The sequence below is a fragment of the Babylonia areolata genome, chromosome 21, assembly GCF_041734735.1.
Source record: "Babylonia areolata isolate BAREFJ2019XMU chromosome 21, ASM4173473v1, whole genome shotgun sequence".
NCBI classification, from domain to species: Eukaryota; Metazoa; Mollusca; class Gastropoda; order Neogastropoda; family Buccinidae; genus Babylonia; species Babylonia areolata.
In genome coordinates this window covers 26,865,275-26,885,871 of record NC_134896.1, presented here as the reverse complement: position 1 = coordinate 26,885,871, position 20,597 = coordinate 26,865,275, and the positions used below count along the sequence as shown (strand labels likewise).

The 20,597-nt window shown below is 38.3% G+C and overlaps 2 protein-coding genes across 3 annotated transcripts in view; one reads left to right on the top strand and one right to left on the bottom strand.

The window, feature by feature from the left end:
* Nucleotides 1-9,541, top strand: part of LOC143296328 (F-box only protein 11-like) — a 34,799-nt gene extending 25,258 nt beyond the window's left edge. Inside the window, exons 17-19 of one of the 2 annotated variants that reach the window (XM_076608195.1) lie at nucleotides 1,284-1,502; nucleotides 2,256-2,364; nucleotides 7,303-9,541. In XM_076608195.1, the coding sequence (XP_076464310.1) occupies nucleotides 1,284-1,502; nucleotides 2,256-2,364; nucleotides 7,303-7,531 (557 nt within the window). In that variant the 3' untranslated portion in view covers nucleotides 7,532-9,541. The remainder of the gene's footprint in view (nucleotides 1-1,283; nucleotides 1,503-2,255; nucleotides 2,365-7,302) is intronic. The other variant, XM_076608196.1, reaches the window with a different exon arrangement.
* A 10,031-nt stretch (nucleotides 9,542-19,572) lies between these two features.
* The window catches only part of LOC143296488 (testis-specific expressed protein 55-like), a 4,976-nt gene continuing 3,951 nt past the window's right edge, over nucleotides 19,573-20,597 (bottom strand). The window contains exon 2 of the mRNA XM_076608449.1: nucleotides 19,573-20,597. This exon is cut by the window's right edge and continues 176 nt beyond it. The gene's annotated coding sequence lies outside the window, so the exon portion shown is untranslated.

The window sequence follows — 20,597 nt, the reverse complement described above, 5'->3', positions numbered from 1 at the left end:
ACTCGGGTAGAGAAGCCACCAAGCCTTCCGTAAGCCCCTTCATGATGATACCTACCTGGGCAATTACACAACCCTGTCCCAGAGGCACCAGGGACAGCAAGTCTTTTGTTGCCAAATGTCTGCCATTCTGTGCATAGGCAACATACCAGTGCTGTCATTTTTTGGCAATGACAAAAAAGTGGTGGGGGGAGCACCCATTGCCTGTCAGCTCGCATGGAGGAGCTCTACAGATCTGGCTGTCACGCCTAAGGCAAGCCCAACATGGCAACCTACCTCTGTCTCATGCCACAGTTTCCCTCAAAACCAAAAATCACTTCCACTATCGGCCCACATCCGATGTGGAATCATCAGATCAAACCACATGTGCATCTCCTTGCATTGACGCTCAACCGCGCTCAAATGAGACAACCCTATAAGGGTACATGTTTCCTTCCCTTCCTTTGATTCGAAGGGCTCTCAGTAAAGTGTGGATTCAACCCACTGACCCGATTTTCTTTGCCCTACGTTTATCAGCACAGCTGTGGTCCACAGACCTCCCCCACAATACGACTGCGGACTTCGGTCTTCTTTGCCCGCACCGATATCCTTAGGTGGCACAGTACACTCTACTTCGTTGAATTCTACTTGAGGGACATCTGTCGCTTTAGGGATGATGGCTCATCGACTTCTACCAGAGAGACGTCGCACACCTACGGGATGATGGCTTAAGAGGCATCGCTTCTGTGGTAGTTGCACAACAGGCCATCACAGCAAACAGACGGTAGAACAGGCGAGCCCTCCACCTTGTCGCGCTATTCTGCACTAGTTGGGTCACGGTTAAGTATGTGTAATTAAAAGGAAATTTTCTATCTAAAATTACGTTTAAATAACATACTTACCGTGACCCAAATTTAAGACCCTCCCGTCCTCCCCGCTTCCTGTTCTCCCTGCTCGCTGCGCTGGTGATGGCATATTGCCGTCATAAGAGGGCGTTAGCCAGCGGGACAAAGGGGAGGTTACCTACTTCCGGGAGGTTATCGGCCGTAGTTTCATTTTCTCCGCATAGGCGGATAGTAGTTTGCACAGGCAGGAATGTCAGACCCCTGCCGGAGTCTGCACTAGTTGGGTCACGGTAAGTTTGTTATTTAAACGTAATTTTAGATAGAAAATTTCCTTTTACCTGTATAAGTAAGGGTGTGTAAACAGGAGAATATATATGATGGTGCAGTTTGAACCTAAGTAGTAGTCTGGTGTTGAATTGTTTTAACATTCAGTTGTTTCTTTTTCCTGTCTGTGACAATCAGGTTTGCTGGAGGAGAATGAGATTTTCCGCAATGCCCAGGCTGGGGTGCTGATCAGCACCCAGAGCCACCCCATCCTGAAGCACAACAGGATCTATGATGGCCAGGCAGCAGGGGTGGAGATCACAAACAATGCCACAGCCAACCTGGAGGGAAACAAGATCTTCAATAACAAGTTTGGCGGCCTGTGTCTCGCAAGTGGGGTCACCCCCTACCTCAAAGGTGGGTATGACCATATCTGGGGATCTGTATTTTCTTTTTTATGGTCTCAACATAGCCATAAATGAAGCATGAAAGAATTTATCTCCAGACCTCAGTGAATTGATGAACAGTTTGCAGAATTATTATTTTAACTACACATACTTAACCGTGACCCACTAGTGCAGTCTCCGGCAGGACTCTGATTCCTGTCCTGTGCAAACTACTACCCACCTATGCGGAGAAAACGAAAGTAGCTACGGCCAATAACCTCCCGGAGTAGTTACTGAACATAATTTTTGTTTATCATTAATTAAATACAGTTTGTGGTTTGTCTTGGTATAAAATTCAGTCACAGATTTCAGTATCATGCAACACACACACTCAGTTGTATGTTTGTGGACACACATACATGGCCAGGTCACACAAATGACTGATTGTTTACAGATGAACCAGTGTCATGGGAATTTTCTTCTTTATCAGGAGGTCCGCCTCATTTTCTGAGTCAGCCTTAGCTGCCCCAAAGAATAGTGTTATTCTTTTAAAAAAATGTCTTGGTTAGATGATTGTGCTGAATTCCTTTTTCTTTCGAATCCCCCATCCTTTCCCTCTGAGTAATTTCAAGTTTGTGAGTAGGGGTAGATTTCAGAAATGCTGAAAAAATACTTGTAGTTACACTTTTACTACTTTTCCTCATTTTCAATGTTTTGTGTTCCCATGTCAGCAGATGTTTTGTGAATCTGGTTTAGTGTATAAAGTGATGTTGTGTGTCTACAGAAAACAGTATCACAGGGAACCACAACATGGTGGAGAAAGCCGTGGCTCAGGGTCAGTGTCTGTACAAAATCTCCAGCTACACTAGTTTCCCCATGCACGACTTTTACAGGTGAGGAGCACATGCCCTGGCCTACTATTCTGGCATGGTGTACACTTTTCTGAAGGGAGGTGCCTGTCTGTGGTGTTCCCCATTGTGGTGCATGCCATGATTGAAGTCGTTGTGGATTTGGGGGTTTGCCTGGATGGTTGTTGTGAAGTGAGTGACTTGTTAGTGTGTGGGGTGTCTTAATAGTAGTTCTTAAGACTGGAACCCTGCACACTTTGTCACAAGCTCAGAAATATTTGTACTCCTGCTGGTTTATTGATCCACCTACTTGTACTTTTTGTTGTCATGAAGAACAGTCACTCTTTCACCTGTCGCATGAATGTGGCATTTTTCTTGGCTTTGGTTACATTTTCTGCAGATGTGTAAAGACAAGTGTAATCATTTTATAATTTTGAGGTAAACAAAGAACTTGCCATGGTATGATGTATGATGGTAAAGACAGATATAAACTGTTATATTTTTTTAGATAAACAAAGAACTTGCCATGGTATGAGCAGCCATGGCAAAGTGGTTAGTGTCACAGCCTTAAGACTGGAAGGATATAGGTTTTAGACCCAGCAGAGGTGTGTTTATGTGCTATAGACTCATAGAAAGACTCGGGACCACACATTTTAGGACCATCCACTTCGTAGAAGTTTCTGTTTGAATGTTGCTCATATTTCCCGCACAGCACTGCAGGTGTCTGTGTCTTTGGGACCTGGTGAATACCAGGGTATATTATGAAAGGAAGTGAAGAGTACAGCTTTGATTTGTGTTCCCCAGCCTAAAAGATTTTCTTTGAAGCAGCTGTACACTCATCCATCATGAATATAGGAGAGAAAAGAGCTGAAGATTTTGTGACGTTTATGCCCTGCTGTCATGGTGACCTCCGTTTTGTTCCCCCTACACCTCATGCTTGCGGTGAGTTCCTCCCAACTCTGGTAGCATCTTAACCACTAGGCTGCCTAAAAACGAGATGCTTTGTCAGCGCAACAGTGTACGCTTCGCTGCCACAATGAGATAACTCGTCAGCGAAATAATCTGACTTTTCCCTGGTTTGTATTGAGTTTGTTGACAAAACTACTGGTAGCTTTAGCTTGGGAATTCTTTCTAGATTCTGTTGATAGCTAGAAATCTGATCTACATCAGGAGGCAGTCCTTTATTTGAACAATTTGATTGGGTTACTGCCACAGTGTTTTGTGTGGTTGCCCATTCGCTCAGCAAAATGTCGGACACCGTGGTCAAGTTATGCAATCATGGTGCTCTAAAATGAACAAAATTGTTTTTACTGATGCTGAGAAAGAATTGAAGCGTCAGCTGGAAGAAGAAGACAGCGATGAAATTTTATCAGACGATCCGATAGAAAATAAAGGGAGCAATGAAGAGACTGGCCAAGATAAACGAACAGTGAGTGACGCGGGCTGTACAGAGCGGACGACAGAAATGCGACCAAATTATTTGCAACTCATACTGTGAGTGGCATTCTTGGCACTGGGCAAAATAGGACTCAGCAGAAATGGACAAAGTGTCAGGTTTCATTGTGGAAAAGGAAGGGGGTGGAGGCCGAGGGGGCTTGGCTTCACTCACATGTATGTTATCACTGAGAGTAGTCACAATATATTGTGTATTTGTCTTTCTTTTTATTGTTGTTGTTCTAGCATAATTTGTGCACACAGATATCCATTTGTCCAGAAACTATCATATTAGTGTGCAAATTACCTGACTAATGTTTGCAATAAACAAGTTTAAGATATGACAAAAAACAAAACACTGATTTTAAAACAACTGCATGTCATTGAAAATATACAAAATTGGAAAACATCTTGTGTTTTGTATTCTTTCTTTATTTGCCTTTAAGAAAATATATACTTTTATGGGTTTCTCTCCAATAACAAAGTGCACACATTTAAAAAAAATATATATATACGTGTTTTTTGTGGAAAAACCCTTGCAAATAGATTTCACTTAAATCTTATTTCCCAGGCAGCCAAAGGGTTAATTCAGATAGAAGGTGCTTCAAAGCAGACTGTATACAGAATAGTAGGTCTGTTCAAGGGAATGTAAAACTTTTCGGTCACTTTAATTATTGTCACCATGAACTGAGTCATTTTCTTTTTTGACTCACTTGTGTAAACAAAGTGAGTCTATGTTTTAACCCGGTGTTCGGTTGTCTGTGTGTGTGTGTCCGTGTGTCTGTGTGTCCGTGGTAAACTTTAACATTGACATTTTCTCTGCAAATACTTTGTCAGTTGACACCAAATTTGGCATAAAAATAGGAAAAATTCAGTTCTTTCCAGTCATCTTGTTTAAAACAATATTGCACCTCTGAGATGGGCACAAAAAATTAAAAAAAGAAGCCTAATTATATGCCAACTGCATTTACTGTTATATTTATATTTTTTGTATTCTCTAAACTTGGCACTTTGACCTCTTATTCTGACACAACAACAAGAGGAGTCATTATTATCATTTTTTGTTCAAACAGGAATTTTTATTTATTTTGCAAACGTTTTGGTGCAGATAGTAAAAAAAAAAGGGAAATTACTCTGTAATTAATGCTAGGGGACTTAATTTATCACAAGTGAGTCTTGAAGGCCTTGCCTCTCTTGTTATATGATGAAACTTCTGGTATTTTCTCTTTAAAAAAATCTATCAGATAAAAAATAAACACTACACGAAAATGACATGCAAAGTATTCAATACATGCGCCATGAAATACAATGAATATTTGACAAACTATTTGACAGGGGATCAGTTTGGTCTTCAAAAAACAGAAATCTTCTGCTGTAAACTGTCTTGTAAAAGCCCAGTAACTAAATAAAACTCACCCCTCTATTTGGGGTAAAAAGTGTATGGGGTAAAACACCATATTTACACACACACCCCTCCCGCCCCCCACTTTGAAAACAAAACAGAAAGGGAAATTAGCATGTATTAATGATAATTCAGTTAGCCATTTGTGATTTTGTTGCCATATAAAGCAGTGCAAATTTAGATTTAGACATAAATGATATAACACTTGCATGAGACGTTGGTGTGTCAGTGAAAACCAAAATGAGAGCATGACAATAATGCATGACACAGTGTGTTTCAGTTGCTGGTGTTTCTCTCTCTCTTAACCTCTTCAATGCCCCATAACGTATATATACGTCATGAAAAATATATTGATATTTACCCCATGACATTTTTATATATATATATATATATAGATTGATAGATAAATATATACACGTCTGCATCATTTCAGGCTTTTTCATAGTAACATTTTAAACTTGATGTGTCAAAAAAAAAACCCCAAAAAACAAACAGAAAGCTTCATATGTCTACTTTTCATTATCTGCAAGGAGCAACAGCCTTTCACACTCTGTATGGTAATTTACGGGATGTAATTGTCAGTACCCCTCTCAGAATATTTCAAGACAGCAGATGACGAAACACAAACTAGCTCTAGTGGCTTGAAACTGCAGCATGTTGCAAGCAGCTCCTGTGATTTTGTGACCCAAGATGTTGCACAAGCTTTATAAGTCATTGAAAAGAATGCATTTTGTACTTATGATTAAAAAAGAAAAAAAATCTTGTCAGATCGTTCACATGACGCAAATCAAAGTGAGAGTGATGATTTGCAGAGAGGGTGGAGGATTGGTTTTTTGTAGAGCTAGATGTTGCAATAAAAGGAAATGGCGAGCGGACTGGAGGCCAAGAATAGCTATGTGGCTGACCCAGAGTTGACATCAAAGAAAACATATTCCTGTATCCAGGGCAAGGAGGGAGGGAGGTGTTTGATGAAGTGGTGGAACAAGGTCGTGTGTTGCATGAAACACTGGAGAAGTGTGGTTATGTGAAAATCATGCTGCCATTTCAAAGAAGGGGATCAGTTATCACTTGCAGGCGAATCCTGAATAGTACCCAGCCCCCTCCCATGCACTGTGTGTCAACTGGGTCACTGTTAACAACTTTGATGTTGTCTGAAAGTGAGCATAAGATGAATGGGTGTGGCACAGGCAGGCGTGGCATGTGAAAGTTGTGTATGTTTGTATGTGTTATTTCTATTTCTCTTGACAAAAAGTAAACTAACAGAAATGGTTTGATAACTACATTTCTACAACAGTTACCAAAAAAAAAGTGTGTGAATAATGGGCTGAAAATGTGTAGAATTACAGAAATTTTTATCTCAATTCATGTCTCTACAGCAACACTTTTAGTTATGAGTTTTCCTGTATTTTCCAGGTTCATGTCAGCCGCTGTTACTAACAATCTCTAACATATATTCAGAAAGTATATGAAATATATTTTTCTCTCAATTACGGTTCACTTATAAATCAGCGTCTTGAGTGAGCTTCAAACTGTCAAAAATTGATAGTCTGTTCATTTTCCTTTCACTAAAGTATGGGTTATGTATACTTTCTTGCTGTAGTTTGATTGCTAGAATTTCTTTTTTTAGTAATTTTTTATCCTTTGCAACCAAAAACGGCCTGGCAAATAGGAAGGCTCAAACACACAAGCCAAATAATGCAGGGCACTGAAAGGGTTAATGATAATAATGATAGATTTAGTTAATGAAATTTGATATTGATTGGAAAAAAAATTCAAAACCATCGCACACAGAACTTTCTTACACATATATGTATGAACTTGTTATTTTACTGCTGTGTGAATGTTGATGTCAATTTTTTGACAAATGACAAAACGATTAAAAGGTTGTGTTTTTTTTAATCAGTAAAAATTTGTTTCCTTTGCATGTTTTTCCCCATACATTATAATAGAGAACATAGAAGGTGTTATCACAAAATCATATTCAGAAACAGTGTTACAAATAGGTATTTGGGGTAACTTGAAGTTAGTTGAAATAATGTATGTATAACCATCAGATTATCATTATGATATTTTTTTTATGTTTTTTTTTTTATTGTCTTTGTGAAAGCAGTAGATGTACATTGAATGGAGATGACGATTCTGTACAGGTGCAAGACCTGCCACACGACAGAGCGCAACGCCATCTGTGTGAACTGTATCAAAACCTGCCACCAGGGTCACGATGTGGAGTTCATCCGACATGACCGCTTCTTCTGTGACTGTGGAGCTGGCACCCTCAACAACCAGTGTCGCTTGCAGGGGGAACCCACTCAGGACACAGACACTCTGTATGACTCGGCTGCACCCATAGAATCTCACACGCTGCGAGTCAACTGACCTCTGCTGATTTTTACGCATCTGCTCTTTGTGTTTGGGAATGTGACAGTTGCACAAGTGGTAGGAGCATGTGTGTCAAGAATGTGTGTGTGCATGTTCGTGTGCATGTGTAAGTGTGTGAGCATGTATGTTTTGTGAAGATATACATATTGGATTGTGTACATGTTGTGAAGGTGCATGTTGGCAAAGGATTTAGCTGTATATGTATGCACAGTCACATTCAAAACGAGTGCAACAGAACAAGTCAAAGACATACAGATGCCGTCAACGGATGTGGTTAACAAAGTGTGTGAGCATACAGCAGTGGTGACGGCTTGTCCGTGAAGGGTGTGTGTTTCCTGCAGTGAGTTGTGATTCCTTCCAGCCAGTCAGGAGTGGGGTAGTGGTCACAGGCAAACCAAGCACAGCACAGCGGAAGTGCGTCGCTGAAGTCTGGCTTTGTGAACAGACCACAGCCGTGGTTTGCTAGTGTTCCTGTGCCATGAATAACAGAATGCCAAACATCGATGCTGTGTGGTTTGCCTTGTGACCAGATCAACTCTTCCAGACCCATGTGCAGACCAAAGTGATGTTTGATGGTGTGCATATGTTGCAACAACAAATACAGACCTTGTGGTGATGTGAACATGTGGACCTATGAAGAACACATCGTCGCCATTGCACTGACAATATGACTGATTGCAGTTCCTTTGGTGGCGGCTTCATGAGTTGCTGGATGGGATGGTGAATGTGCGTGTGTTTGCATATCCATCACAGGACTGGAGCCTGTTTGTCTGTCCTTGGATGAACTGGTGTTGCTGTGTTGAGCAGCGTAACTGGCATGACTCCAGGGTCAGTCAGCCCATCGCTCACTCACTGGCAGTGGTTAGCCCAGCTGTATTCCTCTTCCTTCCTCACTTCTGTGTGTATTAAAATGATAAAAAACTGTTTTCATGTCTTGGGTCTGTGAACAATTGTGATGAGCCAGTTGTTTTTGTGGATGTTGATGTGGGCATTGTGTTTCCTCTCTGTGATTTTTTGTCTCTTCTTTTAATTAAAGGTTGTTTTTTTTGCCCCTTTGGTAATTTGTTTCTCTCTTTTCTCTGGTTGACCTACATGGAACCCCAGGCTTATTTATTCTGTTGATATGGAAAATGATAATACACACAACCCAACATCTTCCCTGTGCTTACCTTCTCCAGCCTCTGCAGTTATTGCCTATTCTTCAGGGCTGTCATTGTCTTTGTGACATAGTATCGGTCAGCCATATGGGAAACCAAAAGCAAATTCTGAAGGTTAGTGTTTGTATGTGTTGTTTGTGAATATTGATGGGTGATGGGCACATTGTGTGTGATTTGTCGTTTCCATAATCTCTGTATCCACTGAAGTTTGGGTGATGTCTGTGTGTGCACCACTGTTCGTTATGTATATATATCTTCAGTAGAAATCACTATTTCTTGTGCCCATTGTTTTGTTTGATCCTTGGCTGCTTACTTTGCTATAAACACCGGAGGATGTCTCAGTTACGTCGGCTCAAGCCCTCTTTGGCGCTGGTATCAGCTCATTTCATTTTCATTGCCTTCACTCAGATTTGAATTGGATGAAAAGGACTTTCATTCAAGCAATCCAGATTTTATAAGTTAATGTCTTCGTTAATTTTTATTTTGAATATTGTTTTGCAGATTGCTTTCAGTTGGTCAGATCATTATTTAATGAACAAGTAAATTATTTTCATAGTTGACAAAACATTGTATCCCAAGCCTTGGGTGTCTGAATTCATGCAGGTCGTACTTCATCACTGGTTTGGGTTCTTTGCTTTGTTTTTGAAATTCAGACAGATAGATTGATTGAGCCATGTCATTGTATTTATAGCTTGTTGGACCTCAGAAATTTGGACAAAGTTTAAAATCTGTCTTCTGTGAAGAAAGTACAGGTAGTTTTATTTTGTCAGTCTCAGATGCTTTACCATGCTAGCAGCTGCTCTTTTTTTTTTTTCACTCACTAGATACTTTCCTCTGTGGTGGTTGTTTTTTTTTATTCACTCTTGATAGTTTTTTTTGTTTTTTTTTTAGATATAATCTTGAAGAAAAATCATGATTAGTTAATTGATCATTCAACTTTTGCGTGTCTATGTTGAGGATCAGTGATAAAAACAAAACAAACTTACCCACCAGTCGTTGAGAATTCCTTCCCACATCACAGAGTGACACACATGTGAGATTGATTCTGTTCATAGATTTTTTTTTCCTTTTTAATTTGTATGCAAACAACAAGGTTAGGGTCAGTCTATACACAACCTCACCAGAGTTTGTTTTTTTGTTGTTTTTTTTGCTGCCCCATCATCTGCACCATTTTAGTGGCATTGCTCCCACGCCGCTCATTTAGATTCCCCCATACACAGCCACACCCGGGTTCGTCCGTCACAGTTCCAGAGTCAGCAGTCCACGGGGAACCTCACCAGAGTTTGTATCCAGTTCAGATGCCCAAGAGTAACTATTCTTTATTGCAGTGTTATTGGTATTCTAAGTGGCTTTTATTGAGTGCAGTTCTTTTAGGAGAAACTCATTGCACATACTGACTCATGCACACGTGCTGCCTACAGCTATGCAACACAGTTACAGAGATACCAAAAAAATTATGTGTATTTATGTGTACACATTAAAAAAGAAATCTATAAAGCTTGTGGTGTGTATTTTTATATTTTATTTAAAGTGAATTGTAGTTTGTGTTTTTCCAAGCTTGGTAGACAGTGATTTTCTGTTGAGGCACTGAAACTAAAATTGTGCTGGCCAAACTGATTCCGTATTTCTTTAATGTTAGTTAAAGGTTTCCCAGAGTAATGCAATTTTTAAAAGCAAATCAAACTGAAATTTAGAAATTGAAAAAAAAAAAAGGGGGGGGGGAACTCATGATGATGATCAAACCATGTCAAAGTGTTCTGTTTCGCTGCATTTTTAACAACTAAGATATACCAGTAGTATGGCAACAAAAGTCTGTTTTAGTTTTTTATTTGTTTTAATGAGTCGTTTAAAACACTTGATATTGAAGATAGCATTACTTTGTGGTGGTACTGTTTTAGAAATTAATAATTACCATACCTGCCTAGTGCATTGGACTTCAACCACCATTGGTTAACGTTATGATTCCCTCTCCTTTGGAAAGTGTGTCGCATCATCAGTTAGGTTTCTCCCTTGTTTCACTATTTCTGCTTTTGTTGAAAACTTTTGTTTCAGTCCTGCCATTTGATTATTTTCTTATCATTTTCAACCAAAACTGTTTTGTTTTACCTAGAGCACAAACACATTTCACTGGCAGTTAGAAAATTGGCGTGAGCACTGAATTTAAACATTGCTGATGAAGGTATTTTGGTGATTGTCATTTTGTCAGCTTGGATCACTGCCTGTGTTCTTCAGTTTCTAAAGTTGTGTTTGACCTCCACCCAACCTCCATACAGGTCTCTGCTCATGAACTATTGACAGCTACAACTCAGCTGATAAAAATGATTTTTAGGTCTACAGAAGGATCTGGTTTGTAAAATTTGACTTAAACCTGTTGATCAGTGACTCATGAATGCAGCAAGTTGATGCTTTTCAAGTTGAGAATAACAGCACTGCAGTCAATAGCAAATGATGGCTGAATGATTAAGAATGAGAATTCTGTGTAAATTTACGTAAAAGGATTGTGAAAGCCAATATTTTTTTTCTTATGTACATCTGCATCATTCCATCTTCATTAATTTTTTTAATTCTCTCCACTGAATAGCTGGTGTCAGGAGACATGGTTCAGTTACTGTGTTCAAAAAAAAGAAAGAAAAGAAACAAAGAAAGAAAGAAAAGAGAGAGGAAAAATCCAAAGGAAAAACTAAACAAAAAACCCTAAATGTATTGCATCATCGCTTAGAATCTTTGATGGACTTTTTAGAAGGAACGAGGACAACAACAAATTTGTGATTTTCAGTATGTGTGCGTCATTGTGATGTTCAGGGCTTATATTTTAGAGAAAAGCTGTGACTGTTTACATCATACTATGTGCTTTCTGTGAATTATTCATGACACAGCAAATAATTATACATTTTAAAACTGGATTGGGAAGCTATAATAAAATAGATGTTGATTTGCCAGGTCTACATTTAGCAGAAAGAAATTGTTTGAAAAACAATTAACTTTAAAGCAGCCCTGTGTGGTTGGCTGGGTTACAAGCAACAAAAGATAAAAGAAATTTACCGTGAAGGACTTTTACTGTGGATGATAAGATATGGATACTTACATAGTGCCTTTCCTTGATCAGAGACCAAGCTCTGAGCCAAAACACTTTACAAACACAGAATTGGTTGCACAACAGGCTGCCTACCTTGTTAGAGCAAACTGAAAGCTACCTTTGAGCACTCATCATTTGTTTACTGTGTCATTCTGTTCCAACTGCATGTGCACACACACGCACGCACGCACACACACACACACACACACACACACACACACACACACACACACACACACACACACACACACACACACACACTCTTGTAACGCTTTGTGTATGACCATTTGTATATTACCCTGCCATGTAGGCAGCCATGTTGTTGCAAGCCCATAAGAATGCTGCTGTCAGTCTTTGCTCTAGGGCACTCAGGTGGGGGTAAGGAATACTGAATAGTAACAAAGAGGATGACAGAAAGAAACAACATGCTACTGCTGATTTGATAATAGTAACTTCTTCAGTTGTCTGAATAATTCAGAAGTAACAAAGATGAATGAATGTCTGGTGAGAGTCTGCTATTGTATGAAATACAGTTGCAGCATTAGGAGTAAGCTACCAACATTTCCCCAAGGACCAGCAAGCACAGAGCCATGACAAGGCCCACTTTTGAAAACATTAATAGATACAGGGCAGTGAAGAGTTAAAATACACACAGCATCCTAGTACCTAATGTGTGGGAGGTACAGCATTCAGTTCTTTGGTCCTGTAAAATGAGTTTACCATCACAAAGTGCAGGGTAGAACTAAAAAATTGTGTTAAAACCTTGTAAGTCTTAGTGCGGGACAGAAGACTGGAGGATTTCACATATTTATGCAGTGACACACCTGACAGTCCAATGATTTATGTGTGTGTGTGTCTGTCCAGGGCTATTGCTGTGCATAGTAGTTGTATTCTTTCATACTATAGCCTTCTTGTTTTTATTATTCATTTTATTGTTGTTCCATCTTTTGAGTGAAATGTTACACTTACCTCCTTAAGATGAGCATAGAACTACTCTTTGTGTTATTCTTACTTGTAAATTCTTGTCTTCTTTTATGTACTTATTTCATGCCATTGTGTTCATGTGGAAGTAATATTGTTGGTTGGAGTTATCCAAGGCTATTTACATTTAACATCCTTTCAGTTTCACATCATGTGATATTAGGCAAATGGTTATTTAGCTATCCATCCATGTATACATTGTAAAAAATAGTCTTTCCTGTTGTATTATGTATTGATTTATTACTACCAGGTCAGTTGTTTTTTAGCAGAAAGTTTTCAAGGATTTTCTGTTCATGACAGTTCTTTTTTTTTTTCAGGTCATTGTGTTGCTTAATTCAATAATTGAAGCTCCCAGCTCCATTGAACAACAGGCTGTAACTAGTGTAAGTGACCACTTTTGATCCTGTCTGTTACCGTTCCCATCATGTTTTTAAAGCATTATTTGCCATAGTTGATTGTTCATGAGCTAATCCCATGTTGATTGCAAGGGGTGACTCTTGTGCTCTTCAACCAGGTAAAGTAAAGCTCCTCATGCTGGTTATGTGAACAGAGCCCAGCATCTGTGGTGCAAGGCAGATCTTGTGTCTGTTGTTCTGAGTAGTTTATTGTGAGATGTTGGGTTTTTATGAGTTATGATATTGCTATGCTACCTGAACCACTGCACTATCCCAGAGCATATTTATTACATACAAACATTTCTACATTGTGTGTGTGTGTGTATGTGTGTGTGTGTGTGTGTGAAAAGGGGAGGGTGTGATGTTTCAGAAGACAGTCCAATAATAACAAATAAGATAGCATATATTCATTGGTGCTGTTATTCTAAAAGACTTGAAGGGTCAGCAGTGTTACCCCATATGAAAAGCAGTCAGATAACTTTTTATTTATCATTTTTAGAATCATTGTTGTTTATTAAGTTGAATCTTATTCTGTTGTTGTTTTGTATTGACTCAAGCTGCTGTGTAAAGATGTGTGCCAACTGCTTGTTACTTCAGCACAAGTTTGGTTTACACTCTGCTGCTAGCCGTTAATTGTTGCATCCTTTTGTGCAGCTTTTGCATGCATTGTACATGGTACATGTGCTTGCTTACTTACACACATGTGTACACTTCTAAGAATATCCTGTTCATGCACACACACCCATGAGGACACATGTACATTCAAATGGAAAATTGGTTCACTAACAGTTGTTGAGATTGTGTTTTACATATGTCCACATTTCTAAATGTGTTGTTTTTTTGTGTGTATGTGTTGGGTTTTTTTTTGGGTTTTTTGTTTTGTTTTTTTGGGTTTTTTTTTTTTTGGGGGGGGGGGGGGTTGTTTATAAAAAAAAAGATTTAAAAAGAAGAAAAAACCTAATATTTATTTTGAATCACAAATGCTTTCCTCTTGTGTATTTCTTGTCTGAAACTGTAGACAGATGAGCTTCAAATGGGCAAACAAAATTTGGATGTCTAATGTTAATGCTCCACATTTTACCTACCAAACCCTTTTTCCTTCTCTCTCTCTCTCTCTCTCTCTCTCTCTCTCTCTCTCATTAATTTTTTTTGTGTATGTGTGTGGTGGTGGTGGTGGCTTTTCCTATTTTTCTCTCTTTTTTTTCTTCGTTTTTTTTTGGAGGGGAGAGGGTTCTCTTAGCTGTCCAGTTTATTCTTTTAGCTGATGCACAATGTCCAGTATTTGATGCATTTATGCAAACTCTGCAGTCATATGAAGAAACAGAGTTGGTGATGGTTGTTGATATATATAGATATATATGTGGTTTTTTTTTGTTTTTTTTTTTTTTTTTTTTTTGTTTTTTTTGCTTTTTTTTTTATAACTGTATCAGTATGGATTAACAGTCAAGTTAGTAGTGGAGGATTGTAGATTATAGTGACTTTAAAGAAAACTAGAATTCCACAGATAACATTGGATTCTGGTGGTTTCCTGTTGAAAATCATAAGCTATTTAACAGGAAGCTAAAGTCAAGTATGTATTTTTTAATTCCTTTTTTTCTGTTTTTGATTTTGCTCATAATGAAAGGAAATCCAACAATAACTTTTGAACTGCATCAAAAATGGAAGTGAGTAAAATGCAAGTACAGATTCATGTGGCAGGGAGATGGAAACACATCACTAGCAAAAAGTGGTCCAGGGAATATTTGATAATGTTTGGAAGAAAAGAAATGGGCGTAAACAAATTACTGGAACTTTTTCAGAGGAGTTCTTGAGCACAGGGCAGCTGGGTGTGGTTCCATGAAGTTTTTTTGCCTCACTTGTGTAAACAAAGTGAATCTGTTTTAAGCCGGTGTTCGGTTGTCTGTGTGTCCGTGGCAAACTTTAACATTGCCATTTCCTCTTGAAGTACTTTGTCTGCCAATACCAAATTAGGCTTAAACATAGTATGAAAAAAAATCTTCACAGTCATACCAGTTTCAGTATCAGTAGCTCAAGGAGGCGTCACTGCGTTCGGACAAAACCATATACGCTACACCACATCTGCCAAGCAGATGCCTGACCAGCAGCGTAACCCAACGTGCTTAGTCAGGCCTTGAGAGTCATACCAATAACAGGAGGTATGTCTCCCAAATACAGATGTATTTCCAAATCATTAATGGTTTATTTCATTGAGATTCATTCCGAAATCTGAAAATTCTAAAAACCGCTTCCCACTGAGTTAGGCCTTCTTGAAGGTAGGTTGTGTTCAAAGAAGACATGACCTTGTTTTTCTTGTTCACAATTCAAAGGAAAGAAATATGAATTCTGGACAGAACACATAACAATGATACTACACTATCGATGTGTTTACTGCATATAATTATTCTAAAGTGGACACTGAATTAGAAAAATTGAACCAATCACTTCTTTCAGCCCGTTGTAGACTGGTTTGTGCAGATCTAGAGATCTACCATGTGTTGCAGTCTGCATGAAGCGATGGCAACGTCTCCTTTACTACAGAAATAAAAGAATATTTGATAGAATAAAAAACACAAAAAACTTCCTTTAAACGACGTTATTACATCCACTACAATCACATCTACTTCTTGCACGAAGAAGAAAACATCACATAGCTTTAAGTATTAAATTTAGCCAAATGACGTCAGATGCGCTGCAGCAGTGGGGATTAGTCTGCTTGCTTCGGAACTGAACATGCATGGTTTGATGCCGCTCGCATGTCTTTTTTTTCTTTCTTTTTTTTTTTTAATATGATTTTTTTCTCCCAAACTTATTTTATATTATATCATATTTAACACGGAGCACTTTTCAACATTTTTTTTTATCTTTTTTTTTTCTTCTTCTCATGATTCCTTTACTGGATAAAGCGTGAAGCACAAGTGAGTCTTGACAGCATTGCCTCTTGTTTTCTGTGCTTTTGTTTGTTTCCTTTTGTTTTTCTGTTTGTCTTTTCTGTCTCAGTATCTGTATTACATTACTCAGACATAGCCCATTTTGAGCCCCCCATATACAGCCAAACCTGGGTTGGTTTGTGCTGAAAATCCACAGGGAAGTTTTGTTTGGTTGCCAGGAAGACCACACACCAGAGGAGACTTTGTTGCTAAGTCACTTCAGTGTTTTCAGTAGCTCCTGTTCTGATTTAACTTACACAGGACACAGGTACTAAGTCTTCTACTGGCGACAATAATGTAAACTGTGCCTCTGGATTGTGCCACAAAATGTCATGTTTATAAAATTTTCTGTACTTATATTGGGGACAAAGTAGAATATGACTGAATCTTTTTTTGTTTTAAGATACAAGCTATGTCTTTAGTGCTCTAAATATTGCAGAGGTCGCTCTTGACAAAAGGTCATGATTAGGAACTTTTTGTAACAGAAGACCAGCCAAAAGTATGCATTGTTATCACTGACAGAAGATTACTTTAAAATTTCATGGATTAAAGGTTCAAAGGCAAAGAAGCTTCAGAACAGCTGTACACGAAATTGTTTGCTATGCATGGACTTGATGCCCATTGCAAAATAATGTGTAATTACCAGTTGATGCTGTTGGAATGGAAATCAACAAGCAAGCTCTTCCAAGGTGTTCAGAAGAGCAAGGACCTGCACTGAGACATTGATGCTGCTGCCTCTGTTCTTATTGTTGTGATTGTGAGATGGGCAAAAGAAAGGCTGTTGTGCGCCATTTGTCTCATCTTTTTTCCTTGTCTTTTTTTCTTTCATCAACTGACATCAGTTGTCTAGACCTTTTACTGTGTTAGTTATCAGATTGATTGTCATCTTTGCTGATCATCAGTTGGATCTGTCCACTGGTTAGTCTTGATGCAAGGTCATTGTACATGTTGGGAATGTGTTCACCTGAACAGTTTTCAGTACAGTGAAAAGTTTAAGTTGACAAGATCTGACGGAATTATTTTAGTTTGTGTGGAAGTTGTGGTGTGTTTTTTTTGTTTTGTTTTTAAACACACCTTAATCTAGTGCTTGACTGGCAGTAAGTATTATGACTGAAAATCACAAACAAGATTTGTACCAAAGATTCATCTTAATATCATTTGCTGTACTTTTTGCTCTTGAAATAGCACTGTGGATGCTACTGACATTGTTTCCAGTGCATTTTGTATGTTTGTTTTTTTATCTGGAGTGTGTCCATGTTCATTCAGGTGGTGAATCTGTATGAAAAGGTAATGTTTTTCTTACTCTGATTGTCTGCTGTTACAAAGGATGTTTTGTTGTGTTGTTTTCTGGTTGTTTTTTTTTTGGGGGGGGGACTTTTTTTTTTTTTTTTTAGTTCATGTGTGTAAACAATGTGAGTCTGTTTCTTTTTTGATAAATGTATGTCTTCCTTGTGACACTTGTATTAAGCAGGTGAGTTCAGATAGTGTATCACCAGTCATTACATGTCTGCACATTGTCTGAGAAGCGGCTCACTGTTGGAACAGAATAGAAAGCGTTGCACTATACGGTGGCCAGTTCAGCGGGCAGTGTACTGTAGCTACGTTTCTTTAATCAAATGACAGTGACAGTGTTCCATTCTCTCTCTGTGTGTATACATGTGTGTGTGTTGAGCTTAAAATGGTATACATGTTTGTGTCTTTCTATTGTGGCTTTCCTCTGACCAGCTAAGTTGTATTGCTTTGCCCGGCTGTACATTGACCTGCCTGCTATTGTATGATTCTTTATTGGGTTCAGATGATAATGGTGGTGACATCATTTTGCAGGGATTTGTGTGGAGGCCAGTGTTGCACAAGTTGTTGATAGTTTGTATTATGTATATAGCAAGTAGATTTTGTTGTCAATCATTTTTCCATGTGGACTTCGCTTCTCTTCCCTCCCTCACCTCAAACCCCACCCACCCCATCTTCTCTCCCGTATTCAGCACAGTGTCATCACCCTCCATCCTTTTCTTTTTTTCTTTTTTTTTTTATATGCACTTTTTTTGCTATTGTGATATAGGTTGTCAGAAAATATTTAAATTATGGTTTATCAACTAAGAAACAGTAGAGTTGTCGTATGGGGATTTTTTTTTTCTTGTTTTGTTGAATTTTTTTATGGATCATTTTTTCTTCTTCAGGGTTTTGCCCATGATAATTGATATGAGAGTTTACATTTGTTTTTTGTTGTTGTTTTTTTTAAAGGCACTTTTATTCACTTTCTTATGACAGATCTTCGTGTTTATATACCTGATTTTGACTGCAGATTGACCCCCCTCCTTGAATGTATGGAAGTATGCGATATATGAATGCAGCCATGTTGTAGGGTGTCAGTGAAATATGTTGTGCTCCTGTTCTCTGTTAACTTCTTGTTACACATGCAAAGTTATGTAAATAGGTGTATGATTATGTGGTAGTTTGGGAAGGGAGCTGTGGGGTCTGTTGTTGAGTTCATCTTGTCCAGGCCAGCCCTCGACGGACTGGTCACTACGGTGGTCTTTGGTATGTGATGTCCACGTTTTCTGTTTTTGGTGTTGAGATACATGTCTGTGTGATTTCTGTTCAGAATGCATGTGTTCTACTTTTCTGCCATTTATTTTGTGATCATAGAAATTGTGTTCTTTCTTCTTCTCTCTCTCTCTCTCTCTCTCTCTCTCTCTCTGGATTTTTTTTTTTTTTTTTTTAACCCCCTTTCCCAACATTTCCCCCTTGCAGACTTTTGGATAAAACATGAAGATACATGATTATTTAAAAAAAACGTATACAAAATAAATATGAAGAAGAGATATACTCTGGTCGTCATGTTTTTGTGAGTGTTTGATATGGATCTGTAAAAATGTTTATGGTGTCATTTACTGTAAAGGCTTTCCATGCAAACCATCTGTCATTGCCCTCCTCCTTTTGCTTTGAATGCTACATCAGTTTTACATGGTAAATTATATGACACCAAAAAGAGGAATTGAATTATACTCCCTGTTAGGTAATATATATATATACTTAATATCAAACTCGAATGCCCGCCTATCTGTCCCCACATTCTCTGCCATGGTTCACCTGGAGTGTTTCTTGCTGGCCATGGAATGAGTCATCACTTGTATCCATTAACTGCGTTTGATTGGCTAAGGTGGACCAGACATGGCTGGGCATCTTTTCACTGTTAGCCGTGGGGGATTTGCCCAAGTAGGAGAAATAGACAGGCCTAGTTTGCATCAGTTTGACATGGTAAGTATATATCACCAAACAAGGAATATAAACTACTTTTTAGTTTATAAATGCGAAACAGTATATTTCTTACAACAAAATTATTCCCTTCATACTGCATGGACTAAGAGTTCACTTCCAGTCCTATTTCATTCATATTTCTTTAATTTTTTATGATAGTTTTGTGTGTGTGTGCGCGCACACTCATTCATAAGAAAATCACTTTTTAATCAGTACCATTTTTTAGCATCATAATACATTTTATTTTTGGCAATACAAAACCTGTTCTTTGATTTTCAACACATTCACAATTTGATCATGGTACAACCAGTACTATACATGCCAGCACAATACTAATATGTCATATTCATTGGTCTGTGTAGTTTTTGTCACCATCAATAGTATTTAAACCGCATCATAATCAGTGATAAAAGGCATCAATGTGTGTCCAGTTAAATTGTTATAATCAAAATTATTCTGGTGATGTTTGTTCGTGAAGAATGCAGCTGCGCAACACAAACTGGAGTCAGATTTTAATAAACAGATAGAACAGATGCAAATCAGCAGCAATATGATGTTGTTGTTGATTTTTATTACATTTGCTGCATTTTGTTTTGCCTTCTGTTTTTCAGTTTTATTCATATGTTATCGATCTTGTGGGTGGAACAGGACACAATTACAGGAGAGAATCAGCATGATCCTCACAATCCAAAGTGAAAATGGAAACAATATATGAACATAATGAAATGAATACAACAACATTTGAACAATCCCTCACTTTGCATACAGTTGTACTGAATGTACTGATCCATGCTGAGTAACATGGGGGTGGCGGAGGGGGAATCCATCAATTAGTTAAAACAATATAATTGGGGTTAGAGGTACAAACACTCTGATTTAAATCTCTGAAACTAAGAGCCCAGTGTAATATTCAGTGTAACATGTCAGTTTTACTTGAAAGTGTTAACAGTAAATCTAAATTTTAGTTTGTGTTTGTGACTATACTTGATTAATAATCAGTATTAATGAAACAATTTTAAAAGAGAAAATTGTCATGCATGACTCTTCACCTATGTTATATGTCAGACTGGGAGAATGTGTAGAAAGAAACATTTGTAGTGTTTCTGTGAACGTGTATACATATGCTCAAGAACACATCTTTTCAGTTTCGACTAGTGCTAGATTCCATGCTTTTCTGCATGACCCATCCAAAGGGGCAGGAACACGTCATCACAGCATTGTTTCAAGTATTACCAGCAGATTTATCCTGCAGAATTTATTTATTTCATG